This window comes from Podarcis tiliguerta (genome assembly GCF_965153285.1).
Source record: "Podarcis tiliguerta genome assembly, chromosome: 7".
NCBI classification, from domain to species: domain Eukaryota; kingdom Metazoa; phylum Chordata; class Lepidosauria; order Squamata; family Lacertidae; genus Podarcis; species Podarcis tiliguerta.
The window spans coordinates 36,453,153-36,476,472 of record NC_139540.1 but is presented as its reverse complement, the minus strand read 5'-3'; the positions used below and the strand labels follow the sequence as shown (position 1 = coordinate 36,476,472).

The 23,320-nt window shown below is 43.6% G+C and overlaps 1 protein-coding gene across 1 annotated transcript; it reads right to left on the bottom strand.

The window, feature by feature from the left end:
- Positions 1 to 368: 368 nt before the first annotated feature.
- CYP7A1 (cytochrome P450 family 7 subfamily A member 1) lies at positions 369 to 8,808 on the bottom strand. The gene is made up of 6 exons (XM_083451168.1): positions 8,665 to 8,808; positions 6,771 to 7,011; positions 3,911 to 4,527; positions 2,800 to 2,930; positions 2,291 to 2,466; positions 369 to 1,826 (listed from the first exon to the last, which is right to left on the bottom strand). Exons 1-6 carry the CDS (start codon positions 8,742 to 8,744, stop codon positions 1,527 to 1,529), a joined length of 1,545 nt encoding a protein of 514 aa, XP_083307294.1. The 5' UTR covers positions 8,745 to 8,808; the 3' UTR covers positions 369 to 1,526.
- Positions 8,809 to 23,320: the final 14,512 nt, after the last annotated feature.

Below are 23,320 nucleotides of genomic sequence, written 5' to 3'. Positions count from 1 at the left end.
GCATTAAGGAACTGTTATCCCACACTTTCCAGTGCATTTTCTCATCACTTTCCTTATCGCAAAAAACATTTTTTTGAGAGAAGTGGATTTGTTGTGCGAGACCTCAAAATCAACTTTAATTGTACAACCTGAATTTGCCAGTATGTGGTTGAATCCCAGCCAAAAATATGATATTTTGTAAGCACCCTGTTTTTTGTTCCCTGACCGTGTTGCTACATAATTATAAGCAAAACATCCCACCAGCTGTATGCTCATGAGCAAGGATAGTGCTTTTTCTGAGTTTTGCCCAAGATCATTATTTGCATCCCAATGGCTGAGTTATTTCTTTATTTGCTTGATTATATATTTCACAAGACTGATCAGACACCTTTGCAAAGTGATTGAAATATTTTATTGAAGAAAATGTAATCTGAAATGAACAGAAATAAACAATGTACACATATATACCTCATTTGGAGAAGTGTGACGGTTGGAACATGATACATTTAAGAATCTCGAATGCCAGCATATAGTAACCTTAAATAAGCACCATCCCTGCCTGCATAAGCATTTTACCCTCTTCCAAAGATCAGGACAAGTTTTGTACCAGCTGCCCTGATGACGCTAAATCATAACCCCTCTTTGTCTGTTTGTCTGCAAGTTTTGTTTGCGGCATTATGCAACCAGCTTCTACAGAAAGAGATAAAGTAACCTCTCCGTCAGCTCAAAAGCTTGGTCACTTATTTACTTACTTGCAATACATATATATACATATATTTAACCAAATACCTATGGTAAAAAACAACAACACAGAACATTCAAACAGATTAAACAACCATTGGTTTAAGCAACAGTTCCCACCCCATTTTTCACCTGTTGCAGCCCACTCGCTCCCCCACTGCCTCTCACGCAAGTAGGGTTCCACTTTGTGACAACAGACTCATGCTGGGACTTTTGAGCAATTTAAGACCTTTCATCCCTATTCTGCAATCCATTCAGGCTCTCATCCTGAGCAGTATTTTTAATACTTATGAATGGTTGCCTACAGGTATCCACAGCAAGAAGCATCTCACCCCTTGTCTATAGAAGCAACTGGGCAAAAAAGCAAACACAAAATAAAAGGATGGTGTCAATAAGGCCCAGATGCTTTTTCTCTCCCCTTCTCAATCTTGACAAAAATCACAGGCCTCAAAATCAGTAGCAGGATATACAGGTGGATTTGCTGGTCTCTTCCATCTCTCTTGTCCTTACTAGCCAGCACAAAACTCTGTTGTCCGAACACACATTCCTCACATTGACACCCCTACTATGACCCAAAAACTCCACTGGAGACCCAGCAGTAGCACATAGAGTAGATATGTATAGCATTTCTTGTTATTTTTGAGCCTATAAAAAAAAGGAAACATTTTCTATACAAACCATATTAAGCAACAGTCATAGTTTCTCCCAGCCCTCATTATTCCTCCTAATACATTCCATTGCCATTATTACATGAATTTTTTTACCCCTGTGGGGACCAAATATACAAACATTTTTCTTCCACAAATTCATAGGCATTTTAATCTGTACTTGAAATCAATGTCACTTGCAGGTTGTAAAACACCAAGTCCGACCCGCGATTGGTCTAAAGACGGGCATGTCACATTCTTATCAAGAAGCTCCACTTCAAAATAAGATAGCAATAAAGTCAAAATTTGTTTAATTTCATGAACGGCCAGTAATCTTCCAGGACATTTTGCAAGTCCCATTCCAAAAGGCATATAATAATATTTTAATTTGCGACCATTGCGGTAAAATGTGGTCTTTTCCTTTCCATTTTCCTCAAGATAGCGGTCATACTTGTATGTCTGCCAAAAAAGTCCAAAATAATGCAGTTTTAAACTCAACATCATTTACGAGTTCCTCCAAAAGTTGTCAAATGTTCTACCATTCTTTTTCAATGAAGATAAAATAAATTCATCTCAGTTAATTATTGAAATACAAAATAAATTACAGCTAGCAGTTCTGTAATTATTAAAGTATTAATCAACTCTTTTGTGCTCATGAAATTGGAAAAGGAGAGGGAACATTTTTAATCATATTTTTTTTACCAAAGTTTCTGCTTGTTTGGCATACAACTGCTGCTGCTAAATGTTCCTTCCTTGCTTCACTCCAGAATGCCTCTTTTAAAGAGCTCTGGAATTCATCTAGCAAAAAACCAGCACTTGTGTGCAATAAGAGGCAACAATATTGATGTCAAGTGGTTGGCTGCAAGCACTAAGGCAATTCTGCTGATGTGCGCAGCTTTGTTTTGAAGCTGTCAATTACTCACCAGGGGATCAGAGTAGATTTCTGGATCAAAATGCAACAGCTGGGAATAAAGAGCTATGGTGTCATCTTTGCGGATATTGTAGGAGTTGCTGTCTAATCGCAAAACAAAATCTTCCTTAGCAACTCTGACTGTCATAGATGCACTGGACAGCCTTATTGCTTCCTTGATAACACTATCTGTGTAGGAAAGAAAGAAAGAGAAACCTTCAACCTACAGTATACACAGGTGTGCTGCTGCTCAGATTGCAAAATTCAAAGTAATGTGATGGACACAAATAAAAGAAAGTCAATGGGGAGAACAACAAAATTCCTTGGAATTTGTATGCTTCCACCAAACGCTATTGTAGTTAGAAAGAAACTGATTGTTGTCACATATTTAGGATAACGTGACTGTAACTAAGAACATTAGAGAACTGACCAGTTTCAATCATATAAAGGTTCCTAAATATTGGACTATGTTATTTTATCGTTAGCATGTAAAAGTAGAGGATTCAGGTTAAGCAACTATACCTAATATAGGCATGTCATCCAGCTGTTTCCGGTTCAAAGAAATAGGTTTCCTGGTGGAGTCTATCTTTATCTCAGCATCTTCTAACACCCGTTGCACCTCTTTAATAGCTGCTTCCATTGCTTTTGGATTCCTGAAATTTAAAAAGTACATTTTTTTTTTACTTTTTAAAAACTTTTTTTACCTGAAACCATAGTACAATTATCACTATAATCTAGTCCATGCAATTAGTGCAAGAAAAAGAAAGTGCGAGTCATTGTCTGCAGGTGCATCCAAAAGCAGGGGAGAGTTGCAGGCAGGCCTGAATTATCAAGGATGGCATGATCATCTAGTTGTATCTTGGAGGCTTTGAGAGATCCAAGCTGGGATTGCCTGCTCTAGGTACCCTGGCCCTAGCACTGAATGTTGTTTTTCATACCAACTCAGTATGAAATGACCACTTTGAACCACACCCTCCAAACATGTAACACCTACCTAAGTAACTTGCTTTTGGCCGAACCCTCATGCCCGTCCCCACTCCTGGGAAATATACAAGCAGGACATCAGGGCAATAGCCATCTTCAATTACAGTTGTACCTCGGGTTATAGACGCTTCAGGTTACAGACTCCACTAACCCAGAAATAGTACCTCGGGTTAAGAACTTTGCTTCAGGGTGAGAACAGAAATCACGTGGTGGCGCAGCGGCAGCGGGAGGCCCCATTAGCTAAAGTGATACCTCAGGTTAAGAACAGTTTCAGGTTAAGAACGGATCACCGGAACAAATTAAGTTCTTAACATGAGGTACCACTGTATTTGTTTGTCCCCAGAATCTAGTTTTTAGATGTGCATCGCTTCTGAACATGGAGCTACCATAACTAAGGACAACTCTGGGATAGCAGAGGGAGAGGTAAAAAGAACAAAAGAAATAAAGGTGCAGTCTTCATCCCACTCACCTGGGAGTAAGCCCCATTGAATTCAATAGGACTTACTTTTGAGTAGACATCATTAGGCTTGCACTGTCCAAGACCAGAGCAGGAAAATGCAGCTCATTAGCGGCGACATGTCCACCATGTTACATTCCATCTGGTAAATGGTAAGCCAAAGTCAGTAGCATGGGAAATGTAGCTACTTACCTAATAAGAAAGAATAAAGTCCAAAAGGTTGCAGGTATTGTATTAGACTGTGAAGCCCACAGAACTGCAAGGTGGGTCTTTGCTTTTCCGTTTTCATCAAAAGTGGAGAGAGTATCATTGAAGAACATGCGGCGGGAAATGAGCTCAGAGATGTTGTTTCTTTTTTTAAGGGTCTTGTGGAGCAGAGCATTAGCTAGCTTCTCTCGTGCACTGTGGGCACTTTTGAACAGGTGGATTGGTAGGCCTGCCACAAGGGCCGGAATGACTTGGTCAAATGCCTTGAAGTTCTCCAGGGTACTGAGGATAGATGCTCTGTGGGCTTCTTGGTTGGCAGAAAGGCGGTTGTCATGGCCCACTGGGTTAAAATCTGTGCCAAACAGTGTTAGAAACCCAGCTTCAAACATCACACGGCAGCAGAATTCATAAAGTTTATCAGTTACCCAGTCACCGGAGTCAATTCTCGATGCATTTGGTTCTACCATGACATAGTGCAGGTTTTCCATCATGGACTCAGCGAGAAAGGTTAATGCATTACCCTGCAGGTTTCTGGTGAAGGTCTGGTGTATATTCTCAGTGGTGTTTCCATCATCTGGGTCAATACTACCATGTCCAAATGCCTGTTGTGAAAAAATGGGGAATGTTACAATTTATTCACAATTTATTATTTATCCGATCCCTTCCCCCTGCCCACACCTCTGCCTGCTGGCATGTGGGAGCAAAATAGTTATTCAGGCAGGCAGGCAGGCACAGCCCTTTGCATCTCATAGGGCACCATTTATGAAAAGCATTCCACCTCTGAGGGCCTTTGTTGGGAGGCTGCACCTTGAGATACAGCTGAAAAGCTGTGTCTAAGCAGAAAACTGCCTGCAGCGCTTTGGATGCTGCCCTAAGTGAAGAATAATTTACAAGTGAAATCAGAGGCAAAATATTTTCTCCATAATTTAGTACAGGAATAGAAATCATTAAACATGGATGTTGATGGATGTTGACAGATAAAGTATGACCACTTAGAACCCCTATCCAGTATCCATTTAAGGCTTTGTAATTGTCTCCAAGAGGAGTTGGAACAGGCTGTAGTTTTGCCAAGGAGGATGGCAAAATGATATTAAGTACTAAATTTGAGAGTAATCCTAAATCTTTTCTTCCAGATTTCGAAATCCATCATCTTAATAGCTGTCTGGTGAAGACGGTTTATGTTTTAAGGAGGACAGTGAAGCCAATTAACCATACAAACTTACTGTTACCAATACCAAACAAACACACACCCTGTAGAAATGTACTTCAGCTTTCATAATAACATTCCAAATTTCATAGAAGACAATAGATAAGGCTTGGACACTGAACCAGTAATCCAGAGCATACTTGACTGGAAATAAGTACCACTGAGGGCACCCTCTTTTCCATGCTTACTTTGAAGAAAGCCCTACTGGACTCATTGGGCCTTAATCTAGGTTAGCATGGATGGAAATGGAGCCTGAATCAATCAGATTTAGGTCATGGTAAGACTCATCTGGTGGAACGTTAATCTGTGCATTGTTGCTGCCAATATGTATTCATTTACTTCAAATTAAAATAAAACTTACCTAGACATCAAAACAAATCAATTCACAGCAACTATATCGTAAACTAATATCTATTCCAGCAATCTGTGGTTCACAATCCTATACATGTGACTCATGAGTAAAGCCTAGGAATTTAAATGGGGCTTGCTTACTGCCAAGTAAGTGCACAAACACTGCAGCTTGATTTTCTTAAATGGACCAATATTGATTCATTTAAATATGTACTTAAAATCAATTTTCATGTACATTAAGGAAGGATTTAAGGCTCATTGTGGAGACAGTTATATTATTGAGATACGGATATTAAGAGAAACTAATCACAACTTAATGAGAACCTTGGGTTCCACTTCCAATTGCACTTTAAAAAGGTAAGAAGGATCTCCCTTAGCTCCATTAGGATCTGGCATGGTTTGGCAGCCCCAGAAAGAAGAGGAGAAGGAGAAACACGGAGGAACAGATGGGGGAGGGCTGGACAGCTAACATGACTCGACATGAGAAAGAAGGGGTAGAAGACCGGCTAGCTCTCTCCACCATCCCTCTCATGGAGCACAGAGCCTCAGCAGGGAACTGGGAAGATTTGACCAGTCAGAGACAGAGGCTGATCAGGGCAAGGTGACATTGAAGCTGGAGACAGAGGGGCAGGACACAGTCTTGTCTCCAATAACCAGGTGCCATTATCATAGGTAGGATCAGGCACATCTGCACAGATGGAGCATCCATGTGCAGACGTGGTAGAATCATAGTGTGAGAGTCTTGTGAGAGAGCTCACTCCAGATCATCTTTAAAAGTTGGTGGGAAGAGCACTTCAACTGTCAGGGCACGTTCATAGCTTCCATTCAGTTATGAACTTCTGGTCTCGCTCGTGTACCTTGGAAACTTGACTTCTGGAGCTTGGGCTTGCTGCCAAGCTTGCACTGTTACTAGTCTGAGTAAAGATCATTTCAAGTAAGAGTCAATTTCAGTCTGGTGGGTAGGGAACCTCCGGGCCCTAGGCCAAATTTGGCCCAGCAAGTGCCCCAGTTTGGCCTGTGACGCAAACTACGTCTCACTTGTAATGTCAGCTCAAATTTGCTGTTTGGTGGCACAACTTTTATATTGGGTATTTCTCCCTTCTTGGGGCATTTTAAGTTCAGTAAGCTGATATTTGTTTAGCTTGCTCTGTTGTTTTAAGATGCCCAATAGTCTATTTTTGTACATATTTTGTTGCTGCTGATTTTATTTCATATTCCATAATTCTGGTGTCTGTATAGATGAAGGATAGACCATGAATATTTTTAACAGGTAAAGTTAAATGCTACCTTTGCAGAGATTGCAAAATGGAACTTTTTCCAGTCCAGGTGTCTTCCGTGTCCTTTCACTGCATGATATGAAAAGGGGTCAGTGAGAAAATGAACATATTTTCCAGCCAATTTGCAAGTAAAAATGGGACCATATTTTTTTTGTCTTGTCCTGAGGAAGTTGAGAGGATTGGCACCAAACTGCAAAGCACAGCCAAGATACGGCAGTAGCCCATTCTCCAAGGGTGGCTCACTTGGACGTCTGCAAAAGGCAATATATGCAAGGTGAAGATTATGGCTGTAAATTAATATACGACCTTCAAATCTGCTGCGCAAGAATCTATTTATTACACACATCCATCACTGCTAGAAGGAATTGCCCTCCTCTGAGTAATAAATGCACTAAGAAGGCAGTAGATAACTGGCAAATAATGACTTTGGTACAATACAGAAGCTTGTTATAGCCCTGATAATGAGAATGCATCAGACACACTGTAAATCAAATTTGATGAAATTTACCTTTGCTTTTAAACATATCACTTCTACCTTGTTTACTCTTGATTGGTGTGTCTTTTTATTTTAAATAGAAATTGTAGTTCATGGCAAATTATGTTTACCTGGATAAGTTTTATTACCAAATGAATATTACAGAGCATGCATGTGTGTTGGGCAGAGTTGAGATATAAATACGTATTTTTAAATGTATTTTCTATGTGAAAGAAGCCACCTCTGAGAGTCTGCTAAGCCCAGACTTGGCAGCTGGTTTGCTGCAATAGATGCAATATCTGTTTGGTTTGAGTGCTCTGCCTTGTTTGCTCTTTGGAACAATAGATCTACTAGTATTGCTGCTGTGTGTACGTCTGTGTAGAAATCAAGCCTGCCAGCTTTAACTGTGTTGACTGTTCTGCATATCTACTACTCAACTACTGCTCTGATTTCAGAGCGAAGATTCTCATGCAAAAGCAGCTGCTTTCATGCATAGCCAATGCACCTGTCCTCATTCACATTTTATTGCTAATTCAAGCCTCCTTGAACAGCCTGGTTGAATCTTTAGAAGCCTACACAGATGTGTTCTCTCCCTCATCCAGTCATCAATAGTGATGCACATGTAAAACAGCAAGTAGGGAAAATTTAATGCAGTATTGTGGAACGTTACTGATCATTAATCTCATGGGCAATGAAATAATCTGAACCCATCAAAGAAAGATAAACGAATTATTGTTGGCTTCTTTCACACTTAGAGCTTCATATTTGAACCAAGGTTGTAATTTGGGGCAAGGAACGGAAAGCACATGCTGAATTGCTATGTCTTTGGATATATTCCTCCATTTGGATGTCTGCTGCAGATTACATTTTAGTAGTACAACTTCTTATCGTTCAATAGAAAGCACACACAGATAACATTCATCTCTCTCTCTCTTTAATCTAATGGGCAAAAAACAGAAACAGTATAATGACAATGTAGGAAAAGTCATTAAGCATCCTGTTTACATTATGCAGACCAAAGGAACAATGCTAGCCACTTCTGATAAATTAGACACTCTTTATTCCAATTCACATAATTAATTAGCTGACACAGATATGTTGCATGCATTTGTTCCTTTTCTTTATATTTATTATGTGCCTAGTTTAAGTAATTGGGAGCATCTCACCTTTTTTGGAAAGCATGTACACATAAAAAGTGAATCATTAAATAAATAAATAAATAAACAAACTAGATACCACCAAACCAGACTGTTTTTCTTAAACATACTAATTTCATAAAATTATACATATGTTATATAATTATACACATTACTAATATATGTAAATATAATATATATCATTAATTTTAATTAACAAACACAAATGCTAATGTGATTTTAAACAGAGAAGAAAACTTCATGAAATAATGTATTAAAACAATCCTTCTTACCTCCTCCTTATTCCCAGAACAAGCCATAGCATTAAGCACAGAATCACCACTATTCCCCATATCAAAAGCAATGAAACCATTTCAGACAATTATAGTGAAATGTCAAGTATGAAACAATGGTTTACACTGAAGCCCAAGACTGATATAGAAGACGACAAAGGGCCACTTTTTATATTCAGCAGGAACACCTATTCACTTAACTGTACTAAAGTAACCCATGTAAGCTATTAATTAACCATTTCTGGACAAAATTTCTGTGCCTGCTGTTGGACCAAAATCTATGTAAAGACTAAGAGAGAATTGGATTAGATATCTGAGATGGTGGCCTTGAGCTGATAACCACAGTGTCAGTGAGTGGCCAAAGTAATCAAAGAGCTTTAATAACTGATAATGTAAAGGTCTCTCAGACATGTTTTGATCTATTATGTAGATTTAGCAAGTACAGTTTATAGTTCAGTTTTAGCTGTAAGTGAATTAGCTGTTTAATTACCTTACCTCTGTTGTGTTGCCAAGTTTTGATTTCAAATTTTTGTTGTTATGGAAACAGGAGTGGCTAAGGATAAAAATGATAGGTTGGCATGGGTCCAAGATTCAGTTTGATGAGTCACAGGAGGAGCCTAGCTGAATTGCTGATGCACTGAAATACCAAAGTCATTGCTAGATTAATGCTGATGCAGGAGAAAAACATTCTCATGTAGCCAATAGTGCTTATCCTGTTGAGTTTGTTCAGCTAATTTTTTCTGATTAATTTCTGGAGGTGTAGTGAAATTGAGGGACGCAGGTGGCACTGTAGGTTAAACCACAGAACCTAGGACTTGCCGATCAGAAGGTTGGTTGTTCGAATCCCCGCAACGGGGTGAGCACCCGTTGCTCGGTCCCTGCTCCTGCCAACCTAGCAGTTCGAAAGCACGTCAAAGTGCAAGCAGATAAATAGGTACCGCTCCGGCGGGAAGGTAAACGGTGTTTCCGTGCGCTGCTCTGGTTCGCCAGAAGCGGCTTAGTCATGCTGGCCAATAAAGCGAGAGGAGCGCTGCAACCCCAGAGTCGGTCATGACTGGACCTAATGGTCAGGGGTCCCTTTACCTTTACTTTAGTGAAACTGATGCTCATCACACTAGGAAAATATCTAGAAGCAGCTAGGTAAATTATGATTACCATGAGCAATTCTCACTCCTTAGCATGCACAAACTTAGGAAGTGGCCATATTGTGGGGGTAAATATGAACCGTTTGACCCATGGGGGGGGTAAAATAATGAATTGGATAGGTGCCTGGATTCAAAATGCGGGCTAAATTCACTGTCCAGAAGAGAGCCCCCAGTAGCACAATTTAAACTCTCAAAAGTTTAGCAGTATTAGAACATGGAAATATAGGTTGTTAGACCCTTTTATCCCACTTAGTTGCATAAACACTCTCCTCTTTCTGCCTCTCTTGCAATGAACAGATCACACATTGTTAAGTAAGTTTAAAATTCTTTACTTACAAAACATTCCAAAGGTCAGGTTCATGCATTTATCTAAGCAGCAAGGGGAACACCGGCAGAATATACAGAAAGTTAGCGTCAAACATGTGGTCTGAGCTTGCTTAGACATGTCTTCCTTGGTCAGTTACAAGATTGGGAAACTAAGATGACCTTAGAAATCCAAACCCAGGTGCAGAAATTGAAAATGTTGCTTTTAAAGAGTGATTTACTTACAAAAAAACAACAACCTCATAAGCTTTACAGACAAGCTTTTTAGGAAGCATATAACCCTTTCCCTCACATTGGTTCCAATACAAATACCACAACACACACACACACACACTTTGGGGGGGGTCTGGGAAAGAGGAGGACTATTCAGTTGACTAAAGAGATTTCTAGAAGCAGAAATGCTTCTCCGCTTTCTGCTTAAAGCTAAATAGCAATTATTGGTTGTTGCTCAATTGTTCACATCTGGTAACAGCACCCTAAGTAACTGAAGTAGTATTCCCCTGTCTTCGTCTGCCTTCATTTCCCACTTCCTCTGTAGTCTCACATGCATCTTTTTCGATATTGTGAGCCCCTTTGAGTACAGACTCGCATTCTTTGTAAAGTACCATGTACATTATTTCATTTTAAATGTGTATATTGCCCTTCACTTGTAGATCTCAGGGTGGTTCACAGCATAAAAACACAAGCTAAAAACACAAAATCCACAATAAAAAGAATAAGAACAAAACAAATAAGTAACACCTCACCCACAAACACCTTTAAAGGAGTATAGGATGTTAATCAGCCAAAGACTGATAATGGTGCTAAATAAATAAATATTAATAATATAATTCACACACAGTGGAACGTCAGTTTTCGAGCGTCTCGGAAGCCGAACAATTCAGAACCTGAACGCCAAAAACCCAGAAGTAATTGCTTCCGTTTTCAAACGTGCCTTGGAAGTCAAATGTCATTTTTCCCCCCATTGACTTTGCAGCCAGCCCATTGGTCCTCAGTTGTCAAACATCTCGGATGTCAAACGGTCTTTCTTCTGGAACGGATTACATTTGGCAACCGAAGTTCCATTGTATATGAGACAGTTAGGGTTTCATAAGCAAGTCAATTGAAGAGATATAATCTGTAAATATATGGTCCCCAATTATATATTTGGAGAATGATCCTTCCAGCCTATAGACCAGGTATAGCCAACAGGGTGTCCTCCCTTATGTTGATGTACTACAACTTCCACAAACCCATAGTTACAATTTCTCAGCCTAACTTGTCTCACAGGGTTGTTGTGAGGATAAAATGGAGAGGAGAAGAAATCGTGTCAGCCACCTTGAACTTTTTGGACGAAAGACAGGATATAAATGTAATAATACATAAAATAATAAATAACCCTCTACCATAGGCCATGGTGTTTAGAGTCGATGGGAGTTGGAGTCCAGTAATATCTGGGGGGTGGGGAGTGCCATATATTATACTCCTTTAAAACCCATCAAATATATACAAGGATTTACACATTACACATACCACATTTATTGTAGGGTGGAGATTAATAAGTGAGAACAGGGTACATATATGTGGGGGAAATGAGGACAATGAGCCAAATGTGTCATTGTTTCTGTTGTTCTATATTTTAAATAATAAATATTCCTTCTCAGGACTTGAATGTAGTATGGAAAGGGTGGACAGCTGAAAGTTTTATAGACAAAGGAATTATGTGTACCTCTTCCAATTTCCAGAGATCCCCTCATATTTTTCTTTCAATTTTTTATGTAAATGAACAGCTATCTTGAATAATGAAAATATTCCTTCAAAGTTAAAGCTTTTGAATTCTTCTTCCCCTCCAAACTGGCCCCTCTAGGTTCTACGAATGCATTTTCGGTGGTTTCTCGATGAGATAATGAATACTAATGAAGCTTTTACTTGAAGTCTATTTCTTAATTCCCAATACACACTCTACCATCTGCCAAGTGTGGCTTATATTTTTAAATGATTTTTACTTATCATAATTAATTTTCCATTAATAATACAGAATAACTAATTTGCATCTGATTAAGCAGCATTTTATTATTTATCAATGTGTGTAATTCACATTATGTTAAGTCAAGCATATTCATTTTCTCAAATATTCATTTTCTCAAATATCAAATAACACGAAACCCTAATCTCCAATCAGCAACAGACTCCAGGGTTTCAAGCACTTACTCAGGGCACAACCTGAGTGTAAAATACCCGCCCCCCCGCCCCCCCATCTGGATATTGCTTTAGTTTACCAGGAGAGCTCCAAACCCCAGCACAGAGCAATACATGTCTTTATGTATCCAGCTTCCAGCCTGCTTTAAGCGCACTTGCACACAACTCTCACTGTTGTTCTTTTACATAGCAAGTAGGTAAGGGGAAGGGGAAGAAAGAGCAACTCATAAGTTCTACAGGACAGAGCAACTTCTTTGGATATGCTAAATTGTGGCACTTAACTAGCCAGTCAAAGCCATTACCTTGACAACGGAATTGGCTTGGCAAGCTTCACATTACACATTCTACCCTCACAGATACAAGATCACGAGGTTTGAAAGGAGACCCAGAGTTTCATCCAGACTGCCCCCCCCCAAAAAAAACCCTCATAACACTAAACACTAATTAAACACAACTTTATTTACCTGCATTGTCAATACTTTAAGGACATTTCCACATGTTCCCCTCCTGTAATATCATCAACCGGCAAATTAAAGAGCAAGGTAAAGGAATGCTGCAATTCTCTCTATCTGAGCTGAAAAATCAATTTGGAATTTTAATTTATCAGTCATACACACACAAACATCAAATAGCATGGGGGGAAAATGGGAAGATGTCAAGCTAAGATGCTACACACACCATAATACTAAAATATAATTTAAAGATTTCCAGCAGAGGGAGGCAGAACCCTAAGTGTACCTTAACATCATGATCATTAATTTAATTTCACTAGCAGCTATTGGCCCCTTGGTCTTTACACCAATGTTGCATTTCCTGTATGCAAGTATACAGTGTCAAGCAAAAGGGAAATATTGAAGGAAAGTGCTTTACAATTTAACAATAAAGTATTTAGGATCAAAATTCCAGCAGTTAATAATTAAGCATTCAAAATTCACTGTGAAGAAAAAGGAAATGAAATCCCAGTGTTACATCACTTTCTAATTTCTAGGATTTCCACTTTGCATGCTGCAACATGTGACTGCTTGTGTTGTGCTTGCTCCAGCAGAGGGAGCAAGAAGTCTGAAACAGCCCTTTAAAAGCATCCAACCATGTATAATAGGAACAAATTAGCCCATTGCTTTCAATTTTAATGCTGTGTACCGACAATCTGCCTCTGTAACTAGCAAAGTTGTATCACAATAGTTTTAATTTATAGAACGAAGGTTGGAAGTACCAAAAATACTGGAATACAGGAACATTTTGGTTGGGGTAGCTCAGCTGGTAGAGTATGAGACTCTCAATCACAGAGTTGTGGGTTCAAGCCCCACACTGAGCCAAAGATTCCTGTATTGCAGGAGGTTGGACTAGACCGGGGTCAGCAACCTTTTTCAGCCGGGGGCTGGTCCACCAACCCTCAGACCATGTGGTGGGCCGGACTATATTGGGGGAGGAATGAATGAATTCCTAAGCCCGACAAATAAACCAGAGATACATTTTAAATAGAAGCACACATTCTACTCATGTAAAAACACCAGACACGCCCCACAATAACCCAGAGATGCATTTTAAATGAAAGTACACATTCTACTCATGTAAAAACACCAGGCAGGCCCCACAAATAGCTCAGAGATGCATTTTAAATAAAAGCACACATTCTACTCATGTAAAAACACGCTGATTCCCAGACTGTCTGCAGGCCGGCTTGAGAAGGCGATTGGGCCGCATCCAGCCCACGGGCCTTAGGTTGCCTTTCCCTGGACTAGACGATCCTTGTGGTCCCTTTCAACTCTACAAGTCTACGATTCTATTGTTCTTTTTCAGCAGTGGCTATGTTCAAACATTGTGGCACACAGAGTTGAAAGTTGACTAACCTCACCCCTGTCCACAAGGTCATTATAGACAGGTGCACCATTCCGTATTGGTTTTGTTTGATCCTGTATTGTTAAAAGTCATAGTATTTATTGTTTTCTAAAATATTTATACCCTACTTTTCTAGCTTCTTTAGTTTCATGGGCTAACTTAGTCTTTAATGTACACACCACTGTAGTCTTTTGTTTCATGGTGTTACATCATACTCTCATGGCCAATCTTCAATAAAATGAAAGTCAGCTTCTGTTTTGGAAATATAGTTATTTTTGTTGCAGCCTGCCATGAAACATTGCTTGATATCTTCCAGATGCCCAGGGGTGTCTGGCGGAACTCTCACGGAAGCAGAATGCTACATTCTATGAAACATGACCCGATCTGGAAAAGCACTGTTGTTGTTCTTATAGTCTTATATTATAGATTAGGTGGGTTACTTAAATAGGAAACTAATTAATACTTGGCCCAGTAATTTTTATCATACTATGTTGAGTATTTTTGGGAGCTGAACTGGTGAGATATAAAATAATCAATCGATCAATAAACATGAAGTTCAAACATGCAAACAAAAATGTTAAGAGGCAGGGAAGAATGATTGCGTAATCCCATTACTGTGTCTTGAGGTAAAATTCCACTTGAGGTTTTAGTTACGGTAATAGCATGTTTGCTCTGCCCACTTCCTGATAGGCCTTTCCTGTCTTTGATTCTCTGACAGGGTCCAAATTCCTGTTTCTTTTTATAGTGATGCGGAAAGCAGCAGTAAGTGCATTGTCATGACCTGCTGTGCTTTTCCTTTCTTTCCTCAACATGCTGTAATTTCTTTACTGTGTGGCAGATGGAAACGGCAATTCATAACTATATAAATAATAGTTTGTGGGTGATGAGAAAGCCACAGAACAAATGAGCTATCATTGCTCCTCTGTAATAAACACCGTGAAGACAGGTCCACAGGCTTTTAGGTGCAGCTATGGTTATAGTAATTTAATTGACCCTCTTTCCTAAGTTAAACAGCATCCATAAGCCTTCAGGAGCAACCATCTCAGTCCTGAACCAGTGCTGGAAGTTTGTGGACAATTGGATGAGGGAGAATAGACTAGGATGTGATATAGACAACATGGAGGTACGTAATACTGGTAAGGGCAGTGTGTATTTTTTTCAGGGGGTACTGAAAAGGACGCAGTACTGGCACCTATTTTGGTGTTGTTGTTGTTAAATAGTGTGGCATTTAGGGGGAAAGCACTGGGTAAGGGAATGTCATGCACCTGATAGAAGCATGTACCTGATTGATGGAATCTCTGTGATCTTGATCAACCAAAGAATCTGGGGGAGCATTGAAAACGAAGTCACTGTTGTTCTGAAGTGTATCTTCTTCCATCTTTGGCTAATAATAGTCCCCTCCCCACTTCTCCCTGCCAAACTTTGTTACACTGGTCCATGTATCTGTATATTCCAGACTTGGTTACTACAATTCACTCTGCATGGAGCTGCTGCACATTTCCAGTGTGTTGGGATGCAGGCACATATTCAAACCAGTTTGTGCTAGTTACTTTGGTTTCCAATTTGCTTCTAGGCCCAGTTTAAGGTATTGGTTTCAGCTTTCAAATGTTACACAGCCGGGGATGCGAACACCTAAAGGACCTTTTCTTCTCAAATGAGCTCACTTACCAAACCAGATGGATATTTCTGGGAACCCTGGACTTAAAAATGTGGTATCCTACAAAGTCATGGATTTCAAACTTTTTTCTCTGGGCTACACTTTCAGAATGAAAATTTGCTCGTGCCACACTGATTTTTTTAAAATAGGAAATACATTGGGAAACAAAACAAAACAAACAAACAAACAAAACAACTCCCAACAGTGGTTAAAAAGCTATCTATCCATATTCTGCAATATATTTTTTTATACTATTCTACTATACTATACTATACTATACTATACTATACTATACTATACTATACTATACGACAGTCAATGTTCCTTTGACTGTCCTTGAATCTTCATGCCACACTTGCCATCCTCTCCTGGCAAACCCTTTGAGAACCACTGTAGACTGTATCACAGTAGAGCCCTTATTCGGGGGGAGGGGGGAATCCATTCTCAAAAAAGAAAAGGAAAAGACCAGGGCATGTGGTGCAGCCTGATTTTGAATTGGCTAAAAGAAATGAAGTGAATGGGTGAATGGGTGCATTTGTACGAAGTCATTGTTCTGATGTTCTTGAAGTACGAGAACTGAGGGTGCATTCCGACATGGAGAATATTGGGTTAGTTTTCCTGTTTATAGAGCTAGCACTTCTATGCTAACTTTCCTTTCACACTGCAGTTGACCTGCTGCTTTATGGAACTGTGGCTTTTTGACAAGCATAATAGCATCTTGCACTAAATTTCATTCACAACAGAGGGTGTGATGTGACACAACAACAAATATCATTGGCAGTGGTGTGCGTCAATGGACTAGGTTAGCCCCCTAAAGGGTCCAAGAGCACTCCTGCCATCTCCTCAAAACCCACCTGGCTTTGGGAAGGTGGCAGCAGAGCTTCAGCATCCTGTCAAGTGGCCTGGTGCCTCCTTCCCAAAGCCCGGGAAGCTTCTACCTGTCTTAGGGAGGGAGGTGTGATGCGCACACATGCAATGTCTGCCCCCAACTCAGTCAGCCTTGCAAGCTGCTGCCTCTGGACCTAAATGGTCCCCTACAAAAAAATTCACCGCCCACCACTGCTAATAACTTTCATTCACCTATACACATATAATATATGGGCAGCATTATCACTTTTTATTGCTTCATAAATAGAATATTTTGAGTATTCAGTTGAGTTTAATATTCGTAGTTTTAACAAGGCCTAGTTTTAGGACAGCATCTGAGTAAACTAGCTTGAGGAACTGTACACTTTTGTGTAATTCTTTTCATAGAATCATTATCTGGATTGTCTTAGTTATAGAGACCTAGGGTTATTTTTGGCATTTTCAATGTATGAATATCCAACAGCATTGTTCTTTGTTTAACACTGTATTTACATTTCTCTCAGGTTGCTAAGTCACCTGTCCTTGTGCAAATATTTTCAAAGCCTACATGATAAATGATTGCAAGGAAAAGGTAGTGGAAGGTAGTGCAACTTCTACCTCCAGCCATTTTTGCTCCTCCACTTTTTCACATTTCTTCCTGTCTTCTTGTACACTTAAGGCCAGGCCAAAATAACATCAGCAGCAATTTAATGGAAACAGAAACTAATTAAGAAAAGCACAAACTATCCTACAGCTGAGTGTATTTTGTATAGGTTAAAAGGTAAAGGGACCTCTGACCATTAGGTCTAGTTGTGGCCAACTCTGGGGTTGCGGCACTTGCTTTACTGGCCGAGGGAGCCGGTGTACAGCTTCCGGGTCATGTGGCCAGCATGACTAAGCCGCTTCTGGCGAACCAGAGCAGCGCACGGAAACGCCGTTTACCTTTCCGCCGGAGCGGTACCTATTTATCTACAGTGGTGCCTCACAAGACGAAATTAATTCATTCTGCGAGTCTCTTCGTCTAGCGGTTTTTTCGTCTTGCGAAGCAACCCTATTAGCGGCTTAGCGGATTAGCGCTATTAGCGGTTTAGCGGCTATTAAAGGCTTAAAGGATTAGCGGATTAGCTGCTAAAAGGCTATTAGCGGTTTAGCGGCTTAGAAAAAGGGGGTGGGGAGCGAAAAAAAATCTCAAGACTCGCAAGACATTTTCATCTTGCGAAGCAAGCCCATAGGGAAATTCGTCCTGCGAAGCGCATCGAAAAATGGAAAACCCTTTCGTCTAGCAGGTTTTCCGTCTTGCGAGGCATTCGTCTTGCGGGGTACCACTGTACTTGCACTTTGACGTGCTTTTGAACTGCTAGGTGGGCAGGAGCAGGGACTGAGCAACGGGAATCCCCGCCACGGGGATTCAAACCACAGACCTTCTGACTGGCAAGTCCTAGGCTCTGTGGTTTAACCCACAGCGCCACCCGCGTCCCAGTTATAGGTTAGTGAGGCCTAAAACACAAGTAATTAGGTTCTCTGTGACTCACAGCAACAGACAGGGAAGACTTGTTCTGTTAGTGGAGCTAGAATATCAAAACGTCCCCTATAGCAGTCAGACTATCTAGCCACTGAGCACAGTATTGCCTACTCTAGCAGCAAGCAATCCAAGGTCTCAGAACCAGCTCTTTCTGCTTTCACCAAGCTGGTGACCTTCAGCTCCCATCATGCCTGACCATTGACAATGCTGGCTAGACCTCATGTGAATCCAACATCTCAAGGATGCCAGCTTGGGAAAGGCTGTATGATCCTGGAGATGCCAATGATTGAATCTGGGGTTGCTTGCATGAGTTCTAATATTCAGGTTGTCTCCCTGTCCCTGCGGGTAGATAGGGAAGAAACAAGTTTGGCATAGATCCTATTTGCATTTGTCCTTGATATTTTTTGTTTCAGTGTTTCCAACTTCAGACTGAAAGTCTAATCATACACGCGAAAGTTTCGTTGAAAAAACTGGGATTTAGCAAATTGAGATTTGCCTGCAATTATATATATGGCATATATATGTGTCAGAGCTGGCTCCAGGTCCCAGCTCACAGAGGACCAACGCTAGCCGGCAGTAATGTACAAAAGTCTTTATTGAAGTACAGTTTCCATTTCCAAGCCGCAGCGCCCCAGCTCTACGTCTAGGGTTAGATCGGCGAAGCTCCATCTGAATCTCCGCCCCCTGTACACCAGTTTAAGACTCTAGCCTTACTCCACCTCTTCCGTCTCTCCTTTCTCCTCTGGGTCCTGTTACCCCCCGGGGTCCCTTCCTTCCTGGATTCTTCTGACGCTGACGTTGACCCCCCCTGACTCCTCCCGCTCTTTCCGGCGGGCTTTGGGACCTGGCTCCCTATCCGGGCTGCCAACTGTGCCGCCCTCCTGTACATTTGAACTTGGCGCGCGCGCGCAGCCTTCAACCTTCCTCTTGACCGTTTCCTCGCTCCCCGATGGAGGCGTGGCCAATCCTGCCTCATGTCCTCCCGCTGGCAGTGCGCCGCCTGATCCCGATGCCTGGGACTCCTCCCCCCTACTGCACTCTGGTGTGGACGCTGGTCCTGATTTCCAACTGCTGCTCTCTGAGTCCCCTCTGGCCCCTTCTTCCTGGGGTGTCCCCCTCGGCACCCCCCTTGCCCTGACCATGGGGGCCCCTTTCTGTGAATCTTCCGATTCGCTGGAAAGACTCGGAGACCTCGGACCGCTGTCATCGCTAACATTTCCTTCGGACTCCTCCCCCTCGCTCTCTATTTCCTCCCTTTCCTGTGCCTCTGCTCCTGAACCCCTGACATCCATCCCCCCCTCGAAGCCCCCCCTTCCCCCCTCCCCTCCTTCAGGTGTGGGTGCTGGGTGCTCCGTCGTTGTGGGGGTGAATGCCAGATACAGTTCGTCCCCCGTGGCGTGCATCCAGCCGGATAAGTCCGGCTCGTCCTCTGTGCTCTCGCCGACCTCGATTTCCTCTGCTTCCATCTCTTTGCCGCCGTGCTCGAACCCAAGGTCCTCCCCCAACACGTCCATGTCCGTCTCTCCCCCGGTCTCCTCTGGGGACGTTGCCTGCCAAGGACCCCTCAGCCACTTCCTGCGCCACTGCTCCTCTGTTCGATCGTCCCACCAATAAGAACGGTCTGAGGCAGACCCCGCGGGTGATCCCTCCGGGGAACGTGTTTCTAGTGCCGGTTCTTCGTCCGAGGTGAACCCCTGGAACGTGCTGGCTGACAATGTGGGTGTGAAAAGCCAGTCGTCGAAATACGCGGCTGGCATGTGCCTGTGTGGGAAAATGGCATGAAACTCTTCCTTGAGAAGAGGCTCGTCCAAGGCATAGTCCGGCACCCAACGGTTGGCGCTGGCCGGGGTACCTTCTCTGGCGAGAAAATATTCTACTCCCTCTTCCCCCCATCTCGAGTCTAAAATCTCTGTGACCTGGTTGATGGGTTCCCTTCTTGGCGACCCCCTCCTTGTGGGCGTCTCCCTGAGCGGGTCTGGTGCCGTGCCCGGCTCCTGAAATCTGTGAGGAGCTTTGTAGGGCGTGAGCACTGATCTATGGAACACTGGGTGCATTCTGGATCCCTCCGGAAGTGTCAACCGGAAGGCCACTGGATTGATCTGTGCCTCGACTTGGTAAGGTCCTAGCTGCTTATGTCCGAGCTTCTTCTTCGCTAACGATCTGGTCGGCACTGCCTGGGCTGCTAACCAAACCCAGTCTCCCACCTGTATGTCTTCCCCAACCCTTCTGTGCTTGTCAGCCTGCAGTTTGTATGCGTGCTTTGCTAGTTCTAACTGCCTCCGAAGCTGTTCGTGAACCTCCTGCAACTCTGACGCTAAGGCTTCCGCTGCCTGTGGCTCCCCCTCCCCCAGTCTCTCCAATCCCGGGAAGGTTCTGGGATGCCTCCCGTTGTTGGCGAAGAACGGTGTTACCCCCGTGGACACGTGCTTCGTGTTGTTGTAGGCGAACTCAGCGAGCGGCAGGTAGTCCACCCATGTTGCCGGCTGCTGATTTGCGTAGCATCTCAGGTACTGCTGCATGATGGCGTTGACTCGCTCCGCTTGTCCGTTGGTCTGCGGGTGTCTTGCCGACGCTAGGTTGATCTTGACGTTCAGGAAACCCATCAGCTTCTGCCAGAAGTTCGAGATGAACTGTCGCCCCCGGTCGGACAGGATAGACCGTGGCAGACCGTGAACCCTGAACACGTGGTCTATGAACAGTTTGGCGGTCTGTTCCGCCGTGGCCACCTTCGCGCACGGAATGAAGTGGGCCATTTTGGTGAACATGTCCACCACCACTAGCACTGCCGTCTTGCCCCTCGAGCTGGGTAAATCCGTGACAAAGTCCAGGGCCACCCTCTCCCACGGATTGCTCGGTGTCTGCAGCGGTTCGAGCAGTCCCGCCGGCGGTTTGTGCACTGACTTGGCCCTTTGGCAGGTGTCGCACCTCGAGACGTAATCCGCGACTTCCCCACGCATCTTGGGCCACCAAAAATCTCTGGCTACTAATTCTACCGTCTTCTCTTTGCCAAAGTGCCCGGCGGTGGGTGCGTCGTGCAACTGCTGCAGTACTTTCGCGTGGAGGTCGTCTCCCGGTACGTAGAGGGCCCCTCTGCGGATGAGCAATCCGTCGCGTATCTGGAACTCGTCGTCCTTCGCCGTGCCCCTGTGCACCTCCTCCATCTTGGCTTGTGCGAAGGGGTCCTCTTGCAGCGCTCGACGGACAGCATCCAGGTCCACGGTTGCTGAAGCGCACGCCCACGCTTTCGGTGCGAAAATGTGCTTGGCCGCTGCTGGTGCCGCCTCTTCGAGGTATTGCGGCTTTCTGGACAGTGCATCCGCCATGATGTTGTTGTCGCCTGGGATGTACTCTATCCTGAAGTCGAAATCCGCAAAGAACTCCGCCCATCGTATGTGCCTCTGGTTCAGGAACCTTGCCGTGCGCCAGTACTCCAGGTTCTTATGGTCCGTGCGGACCTGCACCGTGTGTTTGGCTCCGATCAGGAAGTGCCGCCACGCCTTGAATGCTGCATGAATGGCCAGCAACTCCCTGTCCCAGATGGTGTAGTTCTGCTCTGACTTGCTGAGCTTCCTGGAGTAGAAGGCACACGGTCTCCAGTCCCCATGCGGGTCTTGCTGTAACAGTACTGCTCCCACGGCTCTGTCTGAGGCGTCCGTTTCAACCCTCATTGGTCTGCTGGGATTCACATGCAGTAGCTGCTCTTCGGACGAGAAGAGACGCTTGAGTTTCTGAAAGGACTGCTCCGCTTGCTCCGTCCAGATGAACTTCTTCTTCTTGGAGCTGAGCGTGTCGGTAATGGCCGCCGTCTGCATCGCGAACCCCTTGATGAACTTGCGGTAAAAGTTGGCGAAACCGACAAACCGCTGGACCTCCTTCCGATTGCGCGGGCTCTTCCAGTCCAGCACTGCGCGAACCTTGGCGCTGTCCATGGCGAGCCCCGTGTCCCACAACTTGTAGCCCAGGAAATCTACCTCCTTCATGTCGAATTGGCACTTCTCCAGCTTGGCGTACAGCCTATGCTCCTGCAGTCTCTGCAGAACTTCCTTGAAGTCTCCCTCGTGGGTCTCCTCTGATTCTGAAAATATCAGGATGTCGTCCAGGAAGCAGACGCATTTCTTGTAGAGGAGGCCCGCCAATACGTGATGCATGAAGGCTTGAAAACAGTGGGAGCCATTTTGTAATCCAAAGGGCATAACTCTGTATTCATAGGTGCCCAGGGGCGTGAACATGGCAGTCTTCCACTCGTTGCCCTCCCGTATGCGAATCAGGTTGTACGCCCCTCGCAGATCCAACTTTGTGAAAACGCGTCCTTTCCTCACCGTTGCGAGCAGGTCGTCTATTTTGGGCATGGGAAAGGCTGTGGGCTTGGTTTTCGAGTTTAAAATTCTATAGTCTACCACAAGCCTTTTTTGGGGCGTGTCCTTCTTCTTCACAAAGAAAACAGGACTGCCCCCTACTGCCTTCGACTCCTGGATGAAACCGCGCTTCAAGTTGAGGTCTATGAACTCCCTGAGTTCCTGCAGCTCGTCTTCAGACATGGAATACAGTTTCCCGGTTGGCAGCGTCGCCCCTGGCAGGAGGTCAATCTTGCAGTCATAGGACCTGTGGGGAGGCAGCTTGTCCGCTTCCTTCTCGCAGAAAACCTCCAAAAACGCTGCGTACTTGAGTGGCACTGCTTGCAGCGTTCCTAATTGTAGCTGCGGGTCATCCTCTTCCCCTTCCGGGCTAGGCAGAATGCAATGTTCCGCACAGTAGGAGGAGCCGAAGGTCAGTTGGCGCTGGTACCACGCCAATGCTGGGCTGTGCCTGTGCAGCCAACTCATGCCCAATACTACAGGCGTGTCCGACAGTTGGGTGACATTGAAGCTGATGACTTCTCGGTGATTCCCAATTTGCATCACCATCGGAGGCGTTTGCTGCACCACCTGCCCCCCCAGCAATTCCCTGCCATCCACCGTGACAACCTTCAGAGGCAGCGTGGCTGGCAGTAGTGCTATGTTGTGCTGTTGAATGAAATCCAGTCCTATGAAGTCTGCGTTACTACCAGAGTCAATGGTAATCGGCACTTCCATAGTGAGTCCATTGGGTAGTTGGAGCAATGCTGTGAGCTGCACCACTGGTTTGGGCGGGAGGGGGTCTGTGGGC